The following is a 23,362-nucleotide window of genomic DNA, read 5'->3' as shown; positions in this document are numbered from 1 at the left end:
AATCATATATTTAAAAAAATCAACATGTACGAAATAATGTTCCTGGTTTACACGGATAATGTATAATGTGAGCGAAAAAAGTAGACATGGGTTGGAAAACATAAATAAAATAAAAGGTTAAAAAGAAAAGAAGAAAATGGTAGAAAACCGGTAAAGAAACACAAAAAACCAAAACCAAAAAGAAAAACATTGAAAACCAACATTGAAACCCAAAAGGAAAAGAAAAAAACTGAGAAAACCAAAGAAAAACCTATAAAGAAACATAGAAGGCTAAAACAACCGCAAGAAAAACCAATGAAACCAACACAGAAAACAAACCAAAGAATGAGAGAAAAAACGCGCTCCTGCGAGAATCCATATTGGGCCGGCTCCCTCGACTAGAACAATCTTTGGGCGAGAGGAAGCTAGCAAGTGGTATATAGCCCTGGCGGGGACCAGGAGGACTCCTCGGATAGGAGGTCTCGAGAAGACTAACAAATACTCCCTCCGTAAGACGTTTTTTGACTTTAGTGTAGTGTCAGAAAACGTCTTACATTATGAAACAGAGAGAGTAGAACAAAAGATCAAAGACAAATAGGTTTTGCATGGCCTACTCGGTCGTCGTGAGGCCCGGTATCAGTCTGCCTCACATGGAAAGCTTAACATGAATTTCTTAACATTAAATTAAATCCAAGAACAAACGTATGCACTCCAACTTCTTCATTTCTTCAGGTTTCTGCAGTTTCCTTTTCTTTTACTTTCTCCTTTTTATTTATAAGTCATTTTTTTGTTTTGGTTTTTCGTTTTTATTTCCAATTTTCAGTTGTTTTTCTTTTTATTTAATTTCCTTTTCCATGTGTGGTTTCTAAACCCCATCAGATCTTCATTGTGTTCCCATGAGCATTACTTGACTAATACTAATCAGATCCCACGAAACTTAGAGCTACAGACATACGGCTTGGATGGTCGACGGGCGTCCAAGATTTGCATCGCCTGTCCGATTGCTGAACAGATTGTGTTCCAGAGCCGACTGCAGATCAGTCTCGGTCTGATGTACGTGCAACTCCAGCATAATATAGTGGTGACCAGCGATATATAGCACCAGCACAAGCTCGAACCCGTCATAGTCTTATAGATCGCTTTGCCTCACCTCGCGTGGATCGGTCCATGGCGTCGCAGAAGCGCTTCTCGCTGCCGGTGGCGCTCGTGTTCCTCCTCGTGCTGCTGTTCGTCGCCGGCGCAGGCTTCAAGCTTCATCACAAGGATTGCAACCCGTGGGTGTCACGCGCGAGCGAACTATCCGAGGATTCCAGGTCCATGCCCCGCAAACTGTTGCGCGTAGCCGTCCACCGAGAATCCGAGGAGCCGTCGCCGGGCGGCTCGGCTCTGCCGAGGGGCATCGTGCAAGCCACGTCCGACCTCGAGATGGTGCCCATGGTCGGCGACCCCGAGCAGCAGCAGGGCGGCGGCAGGCCGTCCAAGAGCCTCCTCGCGATCCCGGTGGGCATCAAGAACAAGGCGGCCGTCGACAAGCTCGTCTCCAAGTTCCCCGCCGACCGGTTCACCGTGATGCTGTTCCACTACGACGGGGCCGGCGAGGAGCGGTGGGGCGACCTCGAGTGGTCGCGCCGCGCGGTGCACGTCTCGGCGCCCGGCCAGACCAAGTGGTGGTTCGCCAAGAGGTTCCTGCACCCGGACGTGGTCGCGGCGTACGACTACGTCTTCCTCTGGGACGAGGACGTCGAGGTGGACGCCTTCGACCCGCTCGTGTACCTCGACGCCGTCAGGAGAGAAGGGCTCGAGATATCGCAGCCGGCGCTGGACCGCCGGTCGGAGATCCACCACGGCATCACGACGCGCGCGCTGCCGAGGCCCGGAGCCGAAGGAGGCGGCGGCGTGCACAGGCGGTTCTACAAGCCGGCGGCCGGCTGGGGAGGTGGAGGGTGCGACGGCAGCAGCACGGGGCCGCCGTGCGCCGGGTGGGTGGAGATCATGGTCCCGGTGTTCTCCCGCGCGGCGTGGCGCTGCAGCTGGGGCATGGTGCAGAACGACCTGGTGCACGCGTGGGGCCTCGACTACAAGCTCGGCTACTGCGCGCAGGGCGACCGGACGCTCAAGGTCGGCGTCGTCGACAGCGAGTACGTCCTCCACAGGGGCGTCCCCACCCTCGGCGGCGCCGAGGGCAAGGCCGCCGCGTTCCGGGCCGCCGTGAGGCGGCGATCGTTCACCGAGATGCAGATATTCAACAGGAGATGGAAGGAGGCCGCGGCGGACGACGCATCCTGGACAGACCCTTACCCGTAGCCGGCGACCACTACTTTTTTTTTGCTGGGAATCAGTAGCTAGCTTTGAAGTGTACATACTAACATACATGATACATATACTGTCTAGTGCTACATCATTGTTAGAACAAAGCTCTTTGTATTCTCTTAGTTCTTTCTTCTTATTAACAGAAAGTTGCGACAATGACTAAAGGGGTGTGTACTGAAATGCAGTCAAATACATCGAAATAAAAGCAACTATCATCAAGAAACAATGCACTAGAAACCTAGACTGAGCTTCTTCAATCGACTATCCTATGCTTGCGAGCAACACTGGGCAAATCAAAATGTTCTGTAAACAACAATCAACTACTACCCTTCAGTTTTCTGAAATTTGCATTCCCGGCCACAGTTCTTCTACTATGAGCTCTACCAAGTCGTTAGGACGAAAATGCAGCCATCTTGCATCAGCAGAGAGCGTCAGGCGAGGTCACAGCCGCGACCTAATATGACAACTGGTTCCTTGCGTTCTCTTGGTATTAGCAACTGTTTTCCGCAGCTCGAACGACAGTGGTCATTTTATAACTTCCCAGATTAAGATGGCTTCAAACGAGTCTGCCGTTTTGCCTGAAACGCAAAAAGAAATCGCCAAATCGGATGAAGTTGTGAGGTGAGACGGCCAAAAGAAATATCTACATAGGGATTACGATCAATGCACCTTTCCTCTTTTTGATTTTTCAGTTTTCCAGCAGGGGAAGAGGCCATGACAACCTGGTGCTCCGGACTCAGAGGCCCTGCAAATTACATGTAGGTCAATCACACAAAATGCTAACAATATGCATAAAGGAGCATCTACTAGATGTAAGCTAAGTTGCGGATGATGCAGGAGAATACTACCAAAATTAATTTAACAAAACAGTGCCCTTTTTTTTGCGGGGTAACAAAACAGTACTTTGTCCAAACTGGGGGTAGAATAGAACGCTTCAGTGTAGGGCTGTAAACGAGCTACATCCCAGCTCGGCCCGAGGTTAATTTACACTTTGAGCTTAGAGGTGAGCTTGGGCTAGGCTCGTCAAGCAAATTACATTTAGTAGATGCTCGTGAGGCTGAATGCTACAATGCATGAGCAATAAAGATGGACTCGTGAATGCTTATGCTACCGCGCAGATAGAAAAGGCTGAATGAGTTGCATGGTCGTTTAGGCCTGAACTTCCACAGCGCATGAAAAAACTTCATATGTGCTTCCACATGTTTTATTAGGTAGGGAGAACAGGTGGGCTAGAACTGCTGAGCAGGCGAAGATCCTATGATATTTTGAAGGAAAGTGACGGTGCACTGCAGAGTACACCATCTACCGAGCCTTACTGAACTATTTAAGTTCGAGCTTGGCAAGCGCGCGAGCCTGCAGCTAGGCTTGAGTTCAACTCGTTTAGGTCTCAAGACAAGCCTATAACGAGTCAAGCTCGAATATCTTTTACAGCCTTCAGTGTCAATTTCTTGAGTTGCATCAGCTGTTGTGACCAACAAAAGAAAAAAGGACTTCATTTGCAAACTAAACTTTATAAAGTCGTATTGTCTTGTACAAGGGTTGATTGCAGTTGTTTCTTCTTTCTAGTAAGAATCTTACTGTTCTAAAGACAAGACAAATGCTAGATTCATGCAGAGAACACATAAATAAGTTAGTTTATTACTTACACACTCTCGTTGTCGCAATTTGCCAATTCATTATTACTGTGCAAGAGGCTTGGTGAAATCACAAATCCATTCTCCATTCCTACATTCTGACCCTTCTGGGAACCATGACTCTCACTGATCTTTAAAGCTTTCAATCCATTACTCAAATCCTTGTCAATATTCCTTGAGGGCACAACAGTGGCCAGTGAGGACTTCTTGTGGTACTGACCACCACCAGTTTGTGGCACAACTTGGTATTTCTCAGGTCTCACCCCAGGTGTGTGCTTTTCAACAGCTTGGAGCCATGCACTCTCTAACCTTTGCTCCTCAACAGTTACTGCTTTTGATCGTTCAGCGGGGACTCCTTGCCCTCTAGCCCTATGCATTCCTGCATTTCCTTCAGTGATGTCTGACTGCACCCCTCCACCGGCAGCTGAAGTATTGCTGTATTTCTCCAGTTTTTTTTCGATCTCTTCAGAATACCCTAAGCTTCTTGGGGCATTAAGAATTCCCTTTAGTCGGTCACTGTTTGTTGAGCAACTCAAGACATCAGGCTCAGCTCTTTCTTCCAGGTCCACCTCAAGCTTGAGTCGTCCAGCAAGAAATTCAGACATTAAACCGACTCTGACTTCCACGTTGCATCTCAGTGCTGTCTCCATCGAATTTCTGATGCTACTCACAAATCTTTGGGCACGAGACATTATTTTGCTGTCCTCAAATGATATGAAAGCAACTAAATAGCCTGAAATGGAAGTTCATCAAATAGGGTATGTGAACAGCTTTATTTTACATTAGTCAAACACTACGAATAATAGAATAAAGAAAAAGAAATCTCCCTTTTTCGTCCATCAACTTTCATGGAAGTTCATTATTGAACCTAAATTTCTAAATCCTTTGAAATGCTCAAATTACAGGTTTAGTCCAAATTTAGTATTAAAAATGTGCTGAATCTGATAAGTTACAGGACCACTGCAGTAGGCCTGATTTGGACCAACCCTAAAAAGAGCATCGATGATGAAGGACCAAAAATGCATAATGATGCAAACACAAGAAAGAAAACACACCTTCAAATTCTTTGATGGATGTTAGTTTCCCATGATCAGAGAGTAGCTGCTGCAACGTCTTTGAGTGACAATTGTCTATGCATTTTCGCCAAATTTGGACAAGGTCTGAGCTTCCATTAATTATAGGCTTTTGCTCAGTAGAATTACTTGCTTGAGCAGAATCCAATAGAACTCTATCAACAGATCTACATTCTCCATAAATTAAGTTGTCACTGGGCCTCATCCGGGAAGATAATGAAGCAAGATCATGAGGACTGGAGTGCCCACTGGCTGTTCTGTGGTCCAATGTTTTCCTTGAACCGCGAATAGTAAATAGAGGATGAGACACACTCCTGCTTGCAGAGGATTCTCTTACTGCTTCTAACATGGTCTCACTGGCTGCTTTAGCACTTTGTTTACTGCTGCTTCTTGAATGGGTTATTTCTGAATCATGCCCAGAACCAAGCTGGAGCAGAGCTGCAGTGAACCATGTTGAACGCTCACTGGAAAGTCTTATCTGCTTTTCAGCGTCAGAAAGAATCTTCAATGCTTGTTGTAATCTTTCTAACTCGGCATCAGTTACTACAGGAGGAAAAAGTGTGCTTAAAACATTAGATAAGCAACAAAATAAATAATGATAGGAGGTAGTGCACTATATCATATACATTTCTTTATTTTTTTAACATAAGTCTTGTAGGCAAGTGGTTGATATAAATTTGTATATGTTTTTCAGCACCAAGGTATTTTGCACATGGGTAGTGTAACACTTTGATTGGTAGTTGTATGATAGCAGAAACTAATAATAATGGCATGCACAACTGAAATACTCAACTTTCCTGAAAAAAAAATACATGACCAATTTATTTCTGTAGTGGTACGTCATGGGGGAAAACCACATCAATTTTACATTTCTCAAGTTATTCAGAAGAAATACAGCTCACTGAGTGAGACACTTATTAGTCTATTGTTTTCGAACCTAGTCTTGTCATATACTTAATGTTGAAATAACATTTGATAAGGGACTACACATTTTAAAGTCATTACTGGTGAAAGTCAGGCGCAGGAAAAAAATGGATTTAGATTATAAATAAAAGAACATGATACCCGTCAAATATGATTCAGGTAGATCAATATATGTTTTCCTTCATAACTAAAACTTCAAAACATCACTAGATCAGTTTAGCATGACTACTGATGCATGCAGTATAACACAAAAGTATCACTGTATCAGTAGACTTTGTTTGAGAATGTCATTAACTATTATCCATAATAGTTAAAGTGAAATTTCACCCTGCAAAAAAAAGACCATTGCACTTGCAAAGATAAACAAAATTATTAACTAGCACCTGTAAGGCATAAGATCATCAATATGATGCAATGTCTTTCAGAACAAGGAAAAAGGCCCCCTTTTAGTCTAAAAATAATAATAGATAAAGACCATACTCAAATCCCCCCTCCCCCCAGCTCTCTCTTTAAAACCAGAGAAATCACGCATTCAACTATCAAACTGGACAGATTCAAGGGACGAAAACTGACATTTTCCCAAAATAAAGGACGTCAAACTCCAAAAGGAGCAGTGCACACTCCCAGAATAAAAGATAAGAGAGGAGAGTGGTTTGATCTACTCAATATGACACTGAATGATTCTTGCTGCATAACAAATGAAGCATAAATGATAATAATTCAATAAATATGGCTTGAAAGAATTGCACCCATCAGTTGAAATACTTACTATTTCGACCACCAATTCCTTCACCGCACGTAGGGTCAGCTAATCTATAGGTCCCGGCAATGATGTCCATTATGAGCCCAGCTAATTGAGACATTAATGCCATCGGATCAACCCCAGAATCCATCAGTTCTCTTGACCTTTTGACTGTTTCAGCAGTGTCTGATGACATAGCTATCTCTAGAAGATCAAGCAAATTCTCCTCTGAAACAACCCCAACCTGTAAAATATAATTTCAACCTTTGTGTGATTAATTTGAATAGGGAAACTATTTTCATATTTAAAATTGCAAACAAGCAAAGAACAGAAATCATATTCATGTTGGGTTTGTTTAACAGATCAAGAAATTCAGTTAATTTTGATATCAGCTAGCTGCTAGGTGATTTTGTTGCTGAGGTTATCATTCTGGATTTCGATAGGCTACAGAGAATCTGCCATTATTATATGCTAAATCACAGAAGTCGCGCAGCCTCTGAAGGTAATCCTGATCATTATTATATGCTAATTTCTTTGCAATTTTGTTTGGACAAGCAAGGGTTGGAATATTGTTTGATAAAGTGAGCTCCATGAAAAGCATCATACATGGTCCAGTAAAAAAATAGTGTGCTGTTTGGAAAAAAATAACTTCATTAATTGTCTGATTGAAAGATTTGCCGGTGTTTGTGCCATACAAAACATTACATCTTCATGGATCGCTGCTAGAAGAACTCTTCAGGGAGACAAAAGAAAGAAACACAATAGACTTTGCATCTTGGTTGTCTGAGCTATTTGGTGGGAGAGAAATAATCGTGTCTTTGAAAGCATTTTCTCTCCTATTCTCTATGTCATTAGTCAGACTAAAGCCAACGTAGCTACTGGATCAGGCCTGCTTCTGCTAGGAGCCCAGGACTGTTTAATTTTGTTCAGGAGTGGACGCTCTTCTCTAGGTCCTAGTGGATATTGTGTTTTTTGATGGTCGATCGGTCGTTGTTATATTATATTTGGACCTTTTCTGTTGTTCTTCTAGTATATGATCACATGCAGTTCGCTTGCATAGTTCGAAAAAGGTGTATCAGGAGTGGTCGTTCTTTTTTAGGTCCTAGAGGATATTGTGTTTTTTGATGGTCGATCGGTCGTTGTTATATTATATTTGGACCTTTTCTTTTCTTCTTCTAATATATGATCACACGCAGTTCGCTCGCATGGTTCCAAAAAACTGTTTATGCCAGACAAAACATAAACCTAACACTCACAAAACTGTAGGGAAGAGTATAACCTTGAGCAAAGAAAACATAGTCAAACAAGACACTTGTGCAGGACATATATGTGATGACATGTTGTATTGTAATTATCCAAGTGCATTCATGATCTGTCAGTGGAACTTAAACACAATAACTTATATGCATACATAAAAGTCTCCATTTAGAGTTTTAGACATGTACAAGTCTCAAAGAAAACCACAACAAAACAGTACTAATAACAAAGAACGGGTGACACTAAAAAGAAAATAGCGGATGACCTAAAAATAACTCACCAGATCATTTACAAGTGACGGTGTGATCTTCTTCCCTAGCAAACTCAGCTGATCTAACATTGTCTCTGCATCTCTTAGCGATCCATCTGAATTTAGTGCTATCAAATCTAAAGCTGCCAATTCGATATCAAGAGTTTCCTTCACAGCAATTTTCCTCAACCGGCAGACTATGTCAATGTCTTTGATCTTTGAAAACATGTATTTCTGACAACGTGATATGACAGCACGAGGAAGGTTTTCAGGGTCTATGGTGATGAATATAAATACAACGTGAGGTAATGGTTCATCAAGAAATTTCATGAATGCTGACCAGACTTTAGAAGATACCATATGGCATTCATCAACAACAAACACCTTGTATCGTGAAGAAGTTGCTGATGCTGGTATGTTTTCAATCAAGTGCCTAATTCTGTTTATACCTTTTCTATTGCTAGCATCAACTTCAATTAGATTAATTCCATTTCCGGAGAAAAAGTCATTACACTCCATACAAACCCCACAGGGCTTATTCTCTCCATTAGCAGTGCAACTTAAAGCTGCTGAAAAGATTCTCGCAGCAGAAGTCTTTCCTGTTCCACGAGGCCCATGAAACAGGTATGCTGGGGCTATTCTCTCCCTTATGATGGCATTACTAAGTGATTGTACTACAAAGTTTTGACCAACGATTTCATGATATGATCTTGGACGGTACTTCTGGCTCAAGCTTCTCTGGTCTGAAACTGCATGATCAGCTCCACTCAAAGGCACAGCAATCCCATCCTGGCTTTTACAGCTTGACCACCTTCTGCCATCCAACCGGCTCAAAGCTTCTAAATCTAGTTCTCCAAATATGGTTGAAACTCCCTCGCTTGCTGATTCAAATGACGAGTAAGAAAAATGGCAACTATCACCCAAGAGTGGCTCGCCTTGGGAAGATTTTTTAAGATATCCACATTTGTTGGAGCCAGATGATCTCTTCCTTCTGTGCATTGTCTGACTTCCACACAACAGGCTGCTTCCTTTTCGTCTAAGTGTATCAGATAGTGAAGGAGAACAGCTTCTTTGTTTACTCCCCTTTGACCAATATGGAATACCACACCTTTGACTTCTCAGCGGTGCTTGTTGGTTCAGCCCATCGTCATCAAGTGAAGCAGCAGTTGTTGCATCCCATGAGCCAACAGTGCTGGGATTCCTGCCTCTGTACCTGTAATAAGAGCTAGTGGAGACCGGAGTGCAAGAAAAGGAAGATCCTTCTCTTCTTGCCATTTTCAACAGCTTAGAGGGATTTGATGAGCTGAGACATCCAGAAGCAGCAAACAACGGTGATGTTGATCGAGAAAAGTAGCCGCCCTTCTGAAGCAGCTCATGATTCTCTGAGTTATAAGTCTCAGTATCCTCAGACTGCTCACCAGAGTTAACATGGAGATCTAGCAGCTTTGAAACTGTTGAATTTCGCATTGCTCCCTTCTTTGAGAATGAACTCCTCCTCACCCTCCTAATAGTTCTTTTAACAGGAGTGCCTGAGTTCGAGCCTTGGACACTGTATATGCTAACAGGAACCTCCAGACATGTGTCACTCCTAGAGTCCATAACATTAGAAATGCATGGGCTTTCCAGGCTCCTGTCATCCTGATCAAAATTAATCCCACTTTCACTGGATTTGTTAGAGTGATGCCTCCAATTGTAAAGATAAACATTTTTCCTTTTCTTTTCACTTTTCAGAGGCCCGACGGATGGCTCAGTGTACTTTTGTGTCAAGTTACCAACAATCTCATTGTGATTTATAATGCTAGAACTTGTCATGCATGACCTAGAACTCAATGGGCCCCTCCAGGATGAGCATGTTTCAGGATCACGCAGGAACCGTGCCTTTCGCAAGGCAGTAAGTTCTTTCTTCAAGTGAAGCTCACTAGGACCAACACACCCTTCAGCCATGGCTGTCATAATTGAAGAACCAGAGACGTAGTGGCAGACTAAAAAGAAGCACCAACCTGCAGTAATCAAGAACCATAGTATCAAAGTCTGGATATCTGAATAGCATGATCTAAGAAAAAATAAACAATTAATAGCATTAACACTAGATTTATACCTTGCAGATAATATGCACAAACAGACCCATGAATTGGTAAAGAGAGGTAAATTGCAATTCAATGTCAAGGAGTAAAATATTGAAACTTGTGGAGTAACGTACAGATAAAACTAGGCAGATGATTGAATGTTAATATGTGAATGGCAATTCCTATTTCCAGAAAAGGGAAACTTTGACATGGTATGTCATTAAATCTACTAATCTAGAGATGTATACAGCTAGTGATGTTAATATGGTGTATAAAATATTAATACAGACAGTGGCGGAGCTAGCTAGGAAAAGCTGGCCGGGCCTGTGCGGGCTAGCACAGAGAAAAACGCATACAAATTGCTTTAGATGGCCTAGTTTGCCCTCATGTTTCACTGTTTTTCCTTTCTGTTGGGCGGGCCATAGCACAGTTTTGCCCCTGTGTAGCTCCGCCACTGAATACAGATAAAAAAGGCAGGTTTACTGTTTCTGTGAATTCTTATTCGAGAATCTATAGCACAGAAAAGGTGATACAGAGCAAACCAACACTACAGTCAGACTGAGAAATTTACAGGTAGAACCAAATTTTCTTCGTAATGTGAGGTACCAATTAGCCAGCATGTCAAATAGCATGATAGATAGAAGGTTATCAATTAATCCTTCTGGTTTGCTCGATACAAATAGGTTCTAAAGACCCAACATCACCAAGATCGCTTTTCAGAATGAGTCAGCCAGCCACGCATCAACAATTCCCTGAGTACTTTTATTGCCTCTTAAGTCGTAACTGCAATTCCTAAAGAAAACCGGCAGATAATTTATCTGTTTCTTGACTGATGGAACCTTTAAACACAGAACCTTGGACAAATGACAATGGATCCAAAACTCAACAGTTCAGATACAATTATTAGAAGTAAGAATTTGCAAAAATGTAATCTCAGCAAGAAGCTGTGCTTAGAGAAAGAATGATCTATAATAAGTACATAAACTACCCCAACCAAATGATGGGTGTTTTTAGGAGACACAGCAGGACAATTGGATAAATTAAGCCCCATTCAAATTATTTTCCCGTCTATTAGCTGGAGTCTGGAGAGTAAACCAGATATTGAAGCATTGATTGCCATTTTCTAACTTCCTTTACTACAATGTTCATAGATATTCCGCATTAAAAACAACAAAAGAGAAGAATAGAATGTCTTTATTTTCTGTTCTACTCCCTCCAACCATAATTATTGTTGTGGTTTTAGTTCAAATTTGAACAGAGGGAATATGTTTTAGTAATTCTGTTTGTCTATTCTCTTTCTGAAATTTTATATCCATTAGTCTGTCTGAATGGAGCATTGAGATCATGTATTCCTTATAATAAGATAAGATGAAATGAAATGTGCATACACCAATGTAAAACATGCACTACTTAAATTGTCCCTTCCAAGCAATTATGTAAACGCAACACGTGTGAGGAAGATAACTGAATAGGAAAGGCGCTAATCGACAAAAAAAGGGTATAAGTAACATCAGTATCAGAGAGCACAAGCTTGAATCACCCACTTGCGCGCAAAAAAACTAAATGAAGTAAGCATGCAACCCAAAGGTTAGACACCAGTCGTTCCCTCAAATAACAAAAATGGTGCTCACTGCTCAGCCTAAGCAGGCTCAGGCAAGTTTCAGGTGATAGCCAAGACAGACAAGTTCAGACAAAAGACAGTAAGGAAATGTCTCACCGTCCGGGTTTCCCTCTCAAGGGAAGTCGACTGCCGGCATTCTCTGGAGCAGGCCACGGCTGGCAGGCAGATCAGCGACGCTCCGGTGAGGGTCCAGCTGAGATCAACAGGGGGAGGTGGCTGAGTCGAGGAAATTTGATGAAATTACTGGACAAGGGAGCGAATCAGGAGCACGCGTTACCCTAGCATGATCCAGGCAAGGTAACGAAGGCCACATTTCATTAATCTAAGCGCAAATCTCAGGAAAAAAAATCAAGAACGTGCTAGAACAGCACCAGCATTTCTCCTCCCTAGCCCCCCGCTAATAATGGCCCTAGATTGCGTCAAATAAACCACTCACCGAGGCAAAGCAGAAGCGGCAGCAGCAGCGGCGCCAATCCGGATCGAACGCGCCCCAAATCTGAGCCTAGGAAACGGGCACCCACGGACGAGAAAAGAAAACCGGAAGGCGTCAGGTCGGCCCTACAATGGGTATGCACGAGCAGATCGACAAGTTTCAAAAAAGGCGGCGCCTTTAGGGCTGGAACCTACCGGAGTCCGGCAGGCGGGCGCGGGTCTCGAGCAATGCGGCGGATTTCCGGGGAGATTTGAAAGATCTCCGTCGCCACCGCCGCTGTGTGGAGGCCGGGTCGGGCAGCGGCAGTCTTCTCTCCTTCCTCGCTCGTGTCCTGCGAGAATGGTTTAGTTTAATCTCTGCGCTTCTTCTTTTCAGGGAGTATTTTAATCCGGGTTTGAGCTGGACACACATGAGACCCCATGGGAGGGAAAGGGGGTTGGGACAAGGTGGTGGTGGGGCGGGGGGTGGGAAGATTTGCCCTAGAAAACGCACGCTTTGGTCCAAGAAGACCGGCTTCATTTCAGGCCCGCCGGAGCCCCTCTATCCTCCACCACGTATGATTATGTTTATCTTTTGTCCACGGCGTGCTTCATCAATTATCATGCCATGATATGGTCTTCACTCGACAGAAATCACGGAATAGTACTCGGTGGTTGGCGTCTGATCGCATAGCCAGTGTCTGGTGTTGACTCATAGGTAGTAGCAGTGTGTGCGCTCGCGGGTGGATCTGGATAGATGGGCAATTTGGGGACGATGGATTTTAATAAGCACAAAAAGAAAAGGACTATGTTTTTCAACAAAATATTTTTGCCAATGTGAAACTCAAACTACATAAACTTACGTGGTTAGAACGAATGAAGGGTAGTTCGCCTCTTGAAGCGGTCTGGGGACGATTCTAGGGTTTCTTGGGCGGCGTTGCGGGTCAATCTGGTCTCTGGGGTATCATGAAAATGAGTGATCCCTGCGGAAGTGTAGGGTTCGGCTGGATTGGGGGGGCTAAGAGGAAGGGACAACAAAGGTAGAGGGATGTGGTGACTGGTTAGGGTGCTAAAATTTCCAACCCCGGGGAAGCCTGCACGTGTGGTACATGCCCGATCGAAGCCATGAAGATCTTGGTCTGAATTGTCGAGGCTTAGGGTTGACCCTGATAGTTGGTGAGCCGAGCGACTTGACCAGGTCCCTCAATTCCGGCTTGGTCTTCCTCTGGGAAACAAAGAAGAGGGGGTCGATAATGGAAAGACCGAGATGTAACACGAATAAATTGTAGACGAAAAGGTGGCGGCCTTGTTCTTTCTTGGAGAAATGGAATTGTTGAGGAGGTTCGGACTTACACCAATACCTTCTAAAGGTAGATGGTCATGTGAGGAGAGGACATGGAGATTCCCCAGCACAAATGATGAACCACGGATTAAACTCCGTGACAAAACCTGAAGCGTTCTACGATACCTTGCTACTCAGTATGATTTGCCCATGGTCATTTGAAATTGATTCTAATGAAATTTTATGGGCACATGGGCGGTTGGGGCCTAATGGTAGAGATCGTGCACGCATACAACGTTCAGAGGATGTGTAGAGGTTTGTGGTTTACGAGACCTCGGTTTTTCAAGTTATATATATTTATTTGGAACAACAATGGGTAAAAGAGGGTGAGTGTCTAGCTTAGACTAGATAGATGCTTTGAAAATGGGAAATACATAAGAGCACTTGGGTGCTTGCTACTTGTGATGGGTGTTGAGATTTCTTCGAAGAGGAAGGTTGATGTAGTATAGTAGCAGAAAGTATTTTCCTCGGTTAAAAACCAAGGTTATCGAACTAATAGGAGACACAAAGCAAACAAGATAAAAACGGTACTTGCACACAAATAAAGCAAATACGTGCAACCAACACAGGCAAGAGGGTTGTCAATCCCGTTGTACGCATCAATTGTAAGGATCAAATCTTCATAGTTGTAGATAGATAAGTAAAAGGGAAAATAAAAGATAATAAATTGCAGTAAGTATATTTAGAGTTTTAGTAAATTTGAAGTGAGTAGACCCGGGAGTCATAGATTTCACTAGAGGCCTCTCTCTCATGAGCATGGTACAGTGGGTAAATAAATTACTGTTGGGCAATTGATAGCATAGTGCATAATGATATTCATGGAATGATCAATATATAGGCATTACGTCTGAGACAAGTAGACCGTTAATCTTACTAAATCTACTACTATTACTCCACCCCTCAACCGTTATCCAGCATGCATCTTGAGGTATTAAGTTCATAACAAACAGAGTAATGCTTGGAGCATGATGAAATAATGTAGACAAAGTAGAATCAATTAATGTGATTAAATCCCACCGTTTTACCCTTACTAGCTGATAATCCCCAAGTGCAGGGAATCATCGTAGCAATTTCCAAAGGTGGAAGTGATAAGTATGGAGTGTCGAACCCACAAGGAGCTAAAAGTAAGATCAATATTCTCTCAAGCCCTATCTGCCACTGATACGACTCTACGTACACTGAACGTTTGCTTCCAACTAGCAACGAGAAATAAAACTACGTTGTGGGTATGAAGTGGATAACTTTGCATGATATCGGAGAGCTAAAATATAAAAATAGGTTATGTTATCATAAAGTTAGAATATATTACTAAATATTATAAATAGCGAGTGTGGAATAGTGGTGGATCGGTGTGCGGAATCGTCCTAGGCAATTGTTAACAAGACCGATAATCACTATTGCAGTTTCATATGAGGGAGAGGCATAAGCTAACATACTTTCTCTTCTTGGATCATATGCACTTATGATTGGAACTCTAGCAAGCATACGCAACTACTAAAGATCATTAAGGTAAAACCCAACCATAGCATTAAAGTATCAAGTCCTCTTTATTCCCATACGCCATATCCCGCTTATCCGTGTTTGTGTTCCAGTCACTCACGCAACGTAGACAATAAGCAAACCATGGACATATTGCAACACCCTACACCGGGAATCCCTCACGCTTGCGCGACACGGTGGGCACCATAGGACAGCACCAAAGTAAAACATACAACTCATACCAATCTAGATCATCAATCAACCCAAAGACAAAGGATATCTACTCAAAACATCATAGGTTGGCAACACATCATTGGATCATAATATGTGGCATAAAGCACCATGTTCAAGTAGGGATTACAGCGGGGTGCGGGAGAGTGGACCGCGTAAAAGAGATGAGGGTGATGATGATGGTGATGTTGATAAAGACGATCACCGCGGCGATGATTCCCCTCTCGATGGCACTCCGGTACCACCAAGAGAGAGGAGGAGAAGTTCTCCCCCTTGTGCTTCCTCCTCCATGGCCTCCCCCCTGGATGGGGAGAGGTTCTCCCTCTGGTCCTTGGCCTTCATGGTGATGATGGCCTCTCCGGGATTCTCCTCCATAGCCTCCGATGATGATGGCCCCCTCCGACAGGGTGCCAGAGAGGGCCTAGATTGATTTCTCGTGGCAACAGAGGCTTGCGGTGGCGGAACTTCCGATCTAGGTTAATTTCTGGAGGTTTCTGTATTTATAGGAATTTTTGGCGTCGGTCGCACATCAAGGAGGTGCCCGAGTCGTCCACGAGGTAGGCCCACGCGCCCGGGGGGTGGGCGCGCCCCCCACCCTCGTGGACGGCTCGGGACTCTTCTGGCCCAACTCTTTTACTCCGGGGTCTTCTTTTGGTCCATAAAAAATCGTCAAAAATTGGCACTTCAATTGGGCTCCGTTTGGTATTCTTTTTCTGTAAACTCAAAAACAAGGAAAAACAGAAACTGGCACTGGGCACTAGGTTAATAGGTTAGTCCCAAAAATCATATAAAATAGCATATAAATGCATATAAAACATCCAAGGTTGATAATATAATAGCATGAATACTTCATAAATTATAGATACGTTGGAGACGTATCAGCATCCCCAAGCTTAATTCCTGCTCGTCCTCGAGTAGGTAAATGATAAAAGAAATAATTTATGAAGTGTGAATGCTAGCAAGTGCATAAGTTTCATCAATGATAGTTCCAATCACTTTTTCTAGCATCATTATATATCATAACAGTAGCTCATTTTCATAAAACTTTTCATGATCAAGTAACAAGCTATTCACATGTTAAAGTATAGATCATAAACTTTCTTGAAACTAACAAACTACATTCTCAGTCATCAAAAAATTGCAATTCATCTTATTTTCAGGAAGGGTCTATGTCAGAGCTTTGATTTAGCAAACCCCATATACTCGACTATCATTTAATCTTTCACAATTGCTAACACTCACGTGATATTTATGGGTTCAAAGTTTTAATCAGACACAGAGAAAGATAGGGGCTTATAGATTCGCCTCCCAACCTTTTACCTCAAGGGTAATGTCAACAATAATAGTTCATGATAACTTACATCCAATTGGATATATATACCAGGATCTTTCCAACACAATGTGCTTGCCAAAGGATAAAATATAAAAAGGAAAAGTGAAGATCACCATGACTCTTGCATAAGGGTAGAAGATAAAAGTAAAAGATAGGCCCTTCGCAGAGGGAAGCAGAGGTTGTCATGCGCTTTTATGGTTAGATGCACAAAATCTTAATGCAAAAGAACGTCACTTTATATTGCCACTTGTGATATGGACCTTTATTATGCAGTCTGTCGCTTTTATTTCTTCCACATCACAAGATCGTATAAAGCCTATTTTTTCCACATTAATATATCATACATATTTAGAGGGCAATTTTTATTGCATGCACCGATGACAACTTACTTGAAAGATCTTACTCAATCCATAGGTAGGTATGGTGGACTCTCATGGCAAAACTGGTTTAAGGAATGTTTGGAAGCACAAGTAGTATCTCTACTTGGTGCAAAGAATTTGGCTAGCATGAGGGGGAAAAGCAAGCTCAACATGTTGGATGATCCAAGACAATATACTTTATTTCGGATATAAGAAAACATAACCCATTACGTTGTCTTCCTTGTCCGACATCAACCTTTTAGCATGTCATATTTTAATGAGTTCTCACAATTACAAAAGATGTCCAAGATAGTATATTTATATGTGAAATCTCTCTTCCTTCAATATTCTTTCATGAATTGTTCAAGTGACCAATTCTACGTTTGCTTAGTTTCAATAAGTTTACTACCTATACTTATTTTGTGTGAAGTCATTACTCCCCATGGTATATGCATATGAAACATATATAAATTCAGATTTATGATATTCAATTCATTCAACCATTTACTCATAGGATATATATGAAGCACGTGAGTAAATGACAAACTACTCAAAAAATATATAAGTGAAGGACACTGAGTAGTCAAATAATTAACTAGCCATGGGAGGATTCCCTTTTCTTTTTGTTTTTTTTCATTCAAGATTTCAGATCCAATGATTTTATTCCAACAGCAAATAAAATTAAAAATACGCTCCAAGAAAAACACATATCATGTGACGAATAAAAATATAGCTCCGAGTAAGGTATCCCGATAATTTTGAAGGCGAAAGAGGGGATGCCTTCCGGGGCATCCCCAAGCTTAGGCGCTTGAGTCTTCCTTGAATATTACCTTGGGGTGCCTTGGGCATCCCCAATCTTAGGGTCTTTCCACTCCTTATTCTCCTCATATCGATATCTCACCCAAAGCTTGAAAACTTCAATCACACAAAACTTAACGGAACTTCGTGAGATAGGTTAGTATGATAAAGAGTAAATCATTCACTTTGGTACTGTCAAAGACAAGGCTCATAATTGTTCTCACACAATGCCTACTGTACCATATCATTTCTACAAATTATATTGAGAAATATAAGCCATAGAAACTAGAAAACAAGCAAACTATGCAATGAAAACAGAATCTGTCAGAAATAGAACAGTCTGTAATGATCTGAACACCAACAATACTTCTGCTACTCCAAAAATTATGAAATAAATTGGTGGACGTGAGGAATTTGTCTATTAATCTTCTGAAAAAAGAATCAACACAATCGCACTCTTTTGTAAAAAAAATGGCAGCTAATCTCGTGAGCGCAAAGTTTCTGTTTTTTACAGCAAGATCACAATAACTTTCACCCAAGTCTTCCCAAAGGTCTTACTTGGCACTTTATTGAAAAAAAGCTATAATACATGATTACTACAGTAGCTTAATCATGAGAACACACAAAAACAGTAAGGGTAAATATTGGGTTGTCTCCCAACAAGCGCTTTTCTTTAATGCCTTTTAGCTAGGCATGATAATTTCAATGATGCTCACATAAAAGATAAGAATTGAAACATAAAGAGAGCATCATGAAGAATATGACTAGCACATTTAAACCTATCCCACTTCCTATGTCTAGGGATTTTGTGAGCACACAATTTATGGGAACAAGAATCAACTAGCATAGGAAGGGAAAACAAGTATAACTTCAAAACTTTAAGCACATAGAGAGGAAAACTTGATATTATTGCACTCCTACAAGCATGTATTCCTCCCTCATAATAATTTTCAGTAGAATCATGAATGAGTTCAACAATATTACCATCACATAAAGCATTCTTTTCGTGATCTACGAGCATAGAAATTTTACTACTCTCCACATAAGCAAAATTCTCCTCATTCGGAATAGCCGGATCACTAGTTCCTAGTTGACACTCTTCCAAACCCGCTTTAGATAATAGTATTATTCATACTCCAAAAGATATAAGTGAAGTTCATGGAGCATTCTACAATTAATATAGACTAACCAATATCCAAGCTCAAAAGGTGTAAGTGAAGCACACGAAGCATTCTATAAAGCCATACTCAAAAGATTTAAGTGAAGCTCAAAGAGCAATTCTATAAGATCATACTTAGAAGATATAAGTGAAGCACATGAAGTATTCTATAAATTGATGAAGGGAAATCTCATACTAGCATGGTTCTTAAATAAAAAGAAAAACATAAAGGACACAAATCATGTGAACAAAACAAAAACCGAGGTATACCGATAATTGTTGAAGAAGAAAGATGGGATGCCAACCGGGGCATCCCCAAGCTTAGATGCTTGAGTATCCTTAGAATATTTAATTGGGGTGCCTTGGGCATCCCCAAGCTTGAGCTCTTGCCTCTCTTTATTCTTCTCACATCGGTAACTCCTCGTTCTTCGAACACTTCATCCACACAAAACTTTAACAAAAACTTTGTAAGATCCATTAGTATAACTAGATGATACCCCGCACGTTGTTGCGGGAATATTTGCAATACATTTCGATAATATGTGATTTCTATGGAACATGAATAGTGATACTACGAAAACTAAAATTGCAAATCCATATGCTTTATTGTGTTTGATTAATGTATTGTAAAATATTTAATATATGTTTGCATGTTGAGGTGGACATTTTCATGTGCATGAATGCATGTTGTGGTGGGCCTTTTGCCATGCATGTTGCTTGATGATGTGGCATGCTTGCATGTTGAGAGAAATATATTAGTGGGGACTAGCTATTTAGATATAGAAGATAAAGCAAATCACTACCTTTAGGTACTGTTTCAAACTCATTCCAATTTCATATCAGAACTATGTCTACTGTATTCCAACTTCTCTATGGTTCATACCCTCCGATACTAGCCATAGATGCATCAAAATAAGCAAACAACATACGAAAAACAGAATCTGTCTAAAACAGGACAGTCTGTAGTAATCTTGAGGTTTAGTAAACTTCTGTAACTCCAAAAATTATGAAATAAATTTGAAAAATTGAAAAATTTGTACAGAAGTAATGTGCACAAAGTTTCAGATCCATTTGACTTTCCAGTAAAAAATGTAAAATCACACGCTACAGCCAAAGTTTATGTTTTTTGTTCTACACATAGTAAACAAGCAATCTAATCATCCTAAAACCAAAGCTTGGCACATTATTTTTATAATACAATGGATATATATATAAGGGGGTAATTATTTACATAGAAACTTCCATGAAAAATTCTACATTGTTTCCGTGAGCATGAACACGAGTGCTCAAGGTCGACCCTCACTTCTTCAATGCATAACTTTCCAATCACTTCTCTTTTTGAAAAACTTTTTAGGCATGGGAGGCAAGTAAATTCTTTTTGTATTTTCATTCTTTAAAAAAATTGTATGTTTCACCCACAACTAAACAGAAACAAAAAGGAAAAACAAAATCTACTTAGTGAAGAAAGCAAACAAGCACACACGAGAATATCAACCCCACGCTATTACTCCCTGACAACGGTGCCAGAAAAGAGCTTGATAATCCCCAAGTGCAGGGAATCATCGTAGCAATTTCCAAAGGTGGAAGTGATAAGTATGGAGTGTCGAACCCACAAGGAGCTAAAGGTAAGATCAATATTCTCTCAAGCCCTATCTGCCACTGATACGAATCTACGTACACTGAACGTTTGCTTCCAACTAGCAACGAGAAATAAAACTACGTTGTGGGTATGAAGTGGATAACTTTGCATGATATCGGAGAGCTAAAATATAAAAATAGGTTATGTTATCATAAAGTTAGAATATATTACTAAATATTATAAATAGCGAGTGTGGAATAATGGTGGATCGGTGTGCGGAATCGTCCTAGGCAATTGTTAACAAGACCGATAATCACTATTGCAGTTTCATATGAGGGAGAGGCATAAGCTAACATACTTTCTCTTCTTGGATCATATGCACTTATGATTGGAACTCTAGCAAGCATACGCAACTACTAAAGATCATTAAGGTAAAACCCAACCATAGCATTAAAGTATCCAGTCCTCTTTATTCCCATACGCCATGTCCCGGTTATCCGTGTTTGTGTTTCAGTCACTCACGTAACGCAGACAATAAGCAAACCATGGACATATTGCAACACCCTACATCGGGAATCCCTCACGCTTGCATGACACGGAGGGCACCATAGGACAACATCAAAGTAAAACATACAACTCATACCAATCTAGATAATCAATCAACCCAAAGACAAAGGATATCTACTCAAAACATCATAGGATGGCAACACATCATTGGATCATAATATGTGGCATAAAGCACCATGTTCAAGTAGGGATTACAACGGGGTGCGGGAGAGTGGACCGCGTAAAAGAGATGAGGGTGATGATGATGGTGATGTTGATGAAGACGATCACCGCGGCGATGATTCCCCTCTCGATGGCACACCGGTGCCACCAAGAGAGAGGAGGAGAAGTTCTCCCCCATGTGCTTACTCCTCAATGGCCTCCCCCCTGGATGGGGAGAGGTTCCCCCTCTGGTCCTTGGCCTTCATGGTGATGATGGCCCCTCCGAGATTCTCCTCCATAGCCTCCGGTGATGATGGCCCCCTCCGGCAGGGTGCCAGAGAGGGCCTAGATTGATTTCTCGTGGCTACAGAGGCTTGCAGCGGTGGAACTTCCAATCTAGGTTAATTTTTGGAGGTTTATGTATTTATAGGAATTTTGGCGTCGATTGCTACCTCTTGAGCACTGCATTGGATTTCCCCGAAGAGGAAAGGATGATGCAGCAAAGTAGCATACGTATTTCCCTCAGTTTTTGAGAACCAAGGTATCAATCCAGTAGGAGGTTGCGTGCGCGTCCCCTAGTACCTGCACAAAGCAAATAACTCATCGCAACCAACGCGATAAGGGGTTGTCAATCCCTTCATGGTCACTTACGAGAGTGAGATCTGATCGATATGTAAGATAATATTTTTGGTATTTTTATGATAAAGATGCAAAGTAAAATAAAAGCAAAGTAAAAAAGCAAAGGAAATAACTAAGTATTGGAAGATTAATATGATGAAGATAGACCCGGGGGCCATAGGTTTCACCAGTGGCTTCTCTCAAGAGCATAAGTATTCTACGGTGGGTGAATGAATTACTGTTGAGCAATTGATAGAATTGAGCATAGTTATGAGAATATCTAGGTATGATCATGTATATAGGCATCACGTCTGAGACAAGTAGACCGACTCCTGCCTGCATCTACTACTATTACTCCACTCATCGACCGCTATCCAGCATGCATCTAGAGTATTAAGTTAATGAAAACAGAGTAACGCCTTAAGCAAGATGACATGATGTAGAGGGATAAATTCATGCAATATGATAAAAAACCCATCTTGTTATCCTCGATGGCAACAATACAATACGTGCCTTGCTGCCCCTACTGTCACTGGGAAAGGACACCGCAAGATTGAACCCAAAGCTAAGCACTTCTACCATTGCAAGAAAGATCAATCTAGTAGGCCAAACCAAACCGATAATTCGAAGAGACTTGCAAAGATAACCAATCATACATAGAAGAATTCAGAGAAGATTCAAATATTGTTCATAGATAGACTTGATCATAAACCCACAATTCATCGGTCTCAACAAACACACCGCAAAAAGAAGATTACATCGAATGGTTCTCCACAAGAGAGGGGGAGAACATTGTCTTGAGATCCAAAAAGAGAGAAGAAGCCATCTAGCTAATAACTATGGACTCGAAGGTCTGAGGTAAACTACTCACACTTCATCGGAGAGGCTATGGTGTTGATGTAGAAGCCCTCCGTGATGGGTACCCCCTCTGGCGGAGCTCCAGAACAGGCCCCAAAGATGGGATCTCGTGGATACAGGAAGTTACGGCGGTGGAATTAGGGTTTTGGCTCTATATCTGATCGTTTGGGGGTACGTAGGTATATATAGGAGGAAGGAGTACGCCGGTGGCTCCCTCCTTTGTTTCTTGACGTGGGGTCCAAGTCTCCTGGATCATATTCGGTGAGAAAATCACATTCCCGAAGGTTTCATTCTGTTTGGACTCCGTTTGATATTCCTTTTCTTCGAAACCCTAAAATAGGCAAAAACAACAATTCTGGGCTGGGCCTCCGGTTAATAGGCTAGTCCCAAAAATAATATAAAAGTGGAAAATAAAGCCCAATAATGTCCAAAATAGTAGATAATATAGCATGGAGCAATTAAAAATTATAGATACGTTGGAGACGTATCATCGGTCTCACGCCAAGGAGGTGCCCGAGTCGTCCACGAGGTAGGCCCACGCACCCTGGGGGTGGGCGCACCCCCCACCCTCGTGGATGGCCCGGGACTCTTCTTGCCCAACTCTTTTACTCCGGGGTCTTCTTTTGGTCCA

General features: G+C 41.9%; 2 protein-coding genes across 5 annotated transcripts; one reads left to right on the top strand and one right to left on the bottom strand.

The window, feature by feature from the left end:
- The first annotated feature begins 1,161 nt into the window (after positions 1-1,161).
- Positions 1,162-2,287, top strand: LOC125550733. Its single transcript, XM_048713807.1, has one exon. The coding sequence runs from the start codon at positions 1,297-1,299 to the stop codon at positions 2,281-2,283; it is 987 nt and encodes a 328-aa protein (XP_048569764.1). The 5' UTR covers positions 1,162-1,296; the 3' UTR covers positions 2,284-2,287.
- Positions 2,288-2,380: 93 nt separating this feature from the next.
- On the bottom strand, positions 2,381-12,744 carry LOC125550732 (protein STICHEL-like). 4 transcript variants are annotated; one of them, XM_048713804.1, is made up of 9 exons: positions 12,484-12,744; positions 12,293-12,358; positions 11,953-12,134; positions 8,200-10,169; positions 6,690-6,906; positions 4,979-5,539; positions 3,936-4,656; positions 2,959-3,034; positions 2,381-2,867 (listed from the first exon to the last, which is right to left on the bottom strand). In XM_048713804.1, the coding sequence occupies exons 4-9, from the start codon at positions 10,120-10,122 to the stop codon at positions 2,835-2,837; spliced, it is 3,531 nt and encodes a 1,176-aa protein (XP_048569761.1). In that variant the 5' UTR covers positions 10,123-10,169; positions 11,953-12,134; positions 12,293-12,358; positions 12,484-12,744; the 3' UTR covers positions 2,381-2,834. The 4 variants fall into 4 exon arrangements, with proteins under 4 accessions (XP_048569761.1, XP_048569762.1, XP_048569760.1 ...); XM_048713805.1 differs by having other exon boundaries at positions 11,953-12,072; XM_048713803.1 differs by having other exon boundaries at positions 11,953-12,049.
- Between the last annotated feature and the right edge of the window lie 10,618 nt (positions 12,745-23,362).

The sequence above is a fragment of the Triticum urartu genome, chromosome 4 (genome assembly GCF_003073215.2).
Source record: "Triticum urartu cultivar G1812 chromosome 4, Tu2.1, whole genome shotgun sequence".
In the NCBI taxonomy this organism is placed as follows: Eukaryota; Viridiplantae; Streptophyta; class Magnoliopsida; order Poales; family Poaceae; genus Triticum; species Triticum urartu.
The sequence above is the reverse complement of the archived record's forward strand: the minus strand, read 5'-3'. Positions and strand labels throughout refer to the sequence as shown.

Excerpts from the sequence above, each read along its gene's own strand:
- LOC125550732 (XM_048713804.1), bottom strand. The coding sequence starts at position 10,122 with ATGACAGCCATGGCTGAAGGGTGTGTTGGTCCTAGTGAGCTTCACTTG. Across the intron at positions 3,035-3,935 it reads AATTGCGACAACGAGAGTGT|GGCCTCTGAGTCCGGAGCAC; the intron begins GTAAGTAATAAA and ends TGTAATTTGCAG. Across the intron at positions 2,868-2,958 it reads AAAAATCAAAAAGAGGAAAG|GCAAAACGGCAGACTCGTTT; the intron begins GTGCATTGATCG and ends TTTGCGTTTCAG.
- LOC125550733 (XM_048713807.1), top strand. The coding sequence starts at position 1,297 with ATGCCCCGCAAACTGTTGCGCGTAGCCGTCCACCGAGAATCCGAGGAG.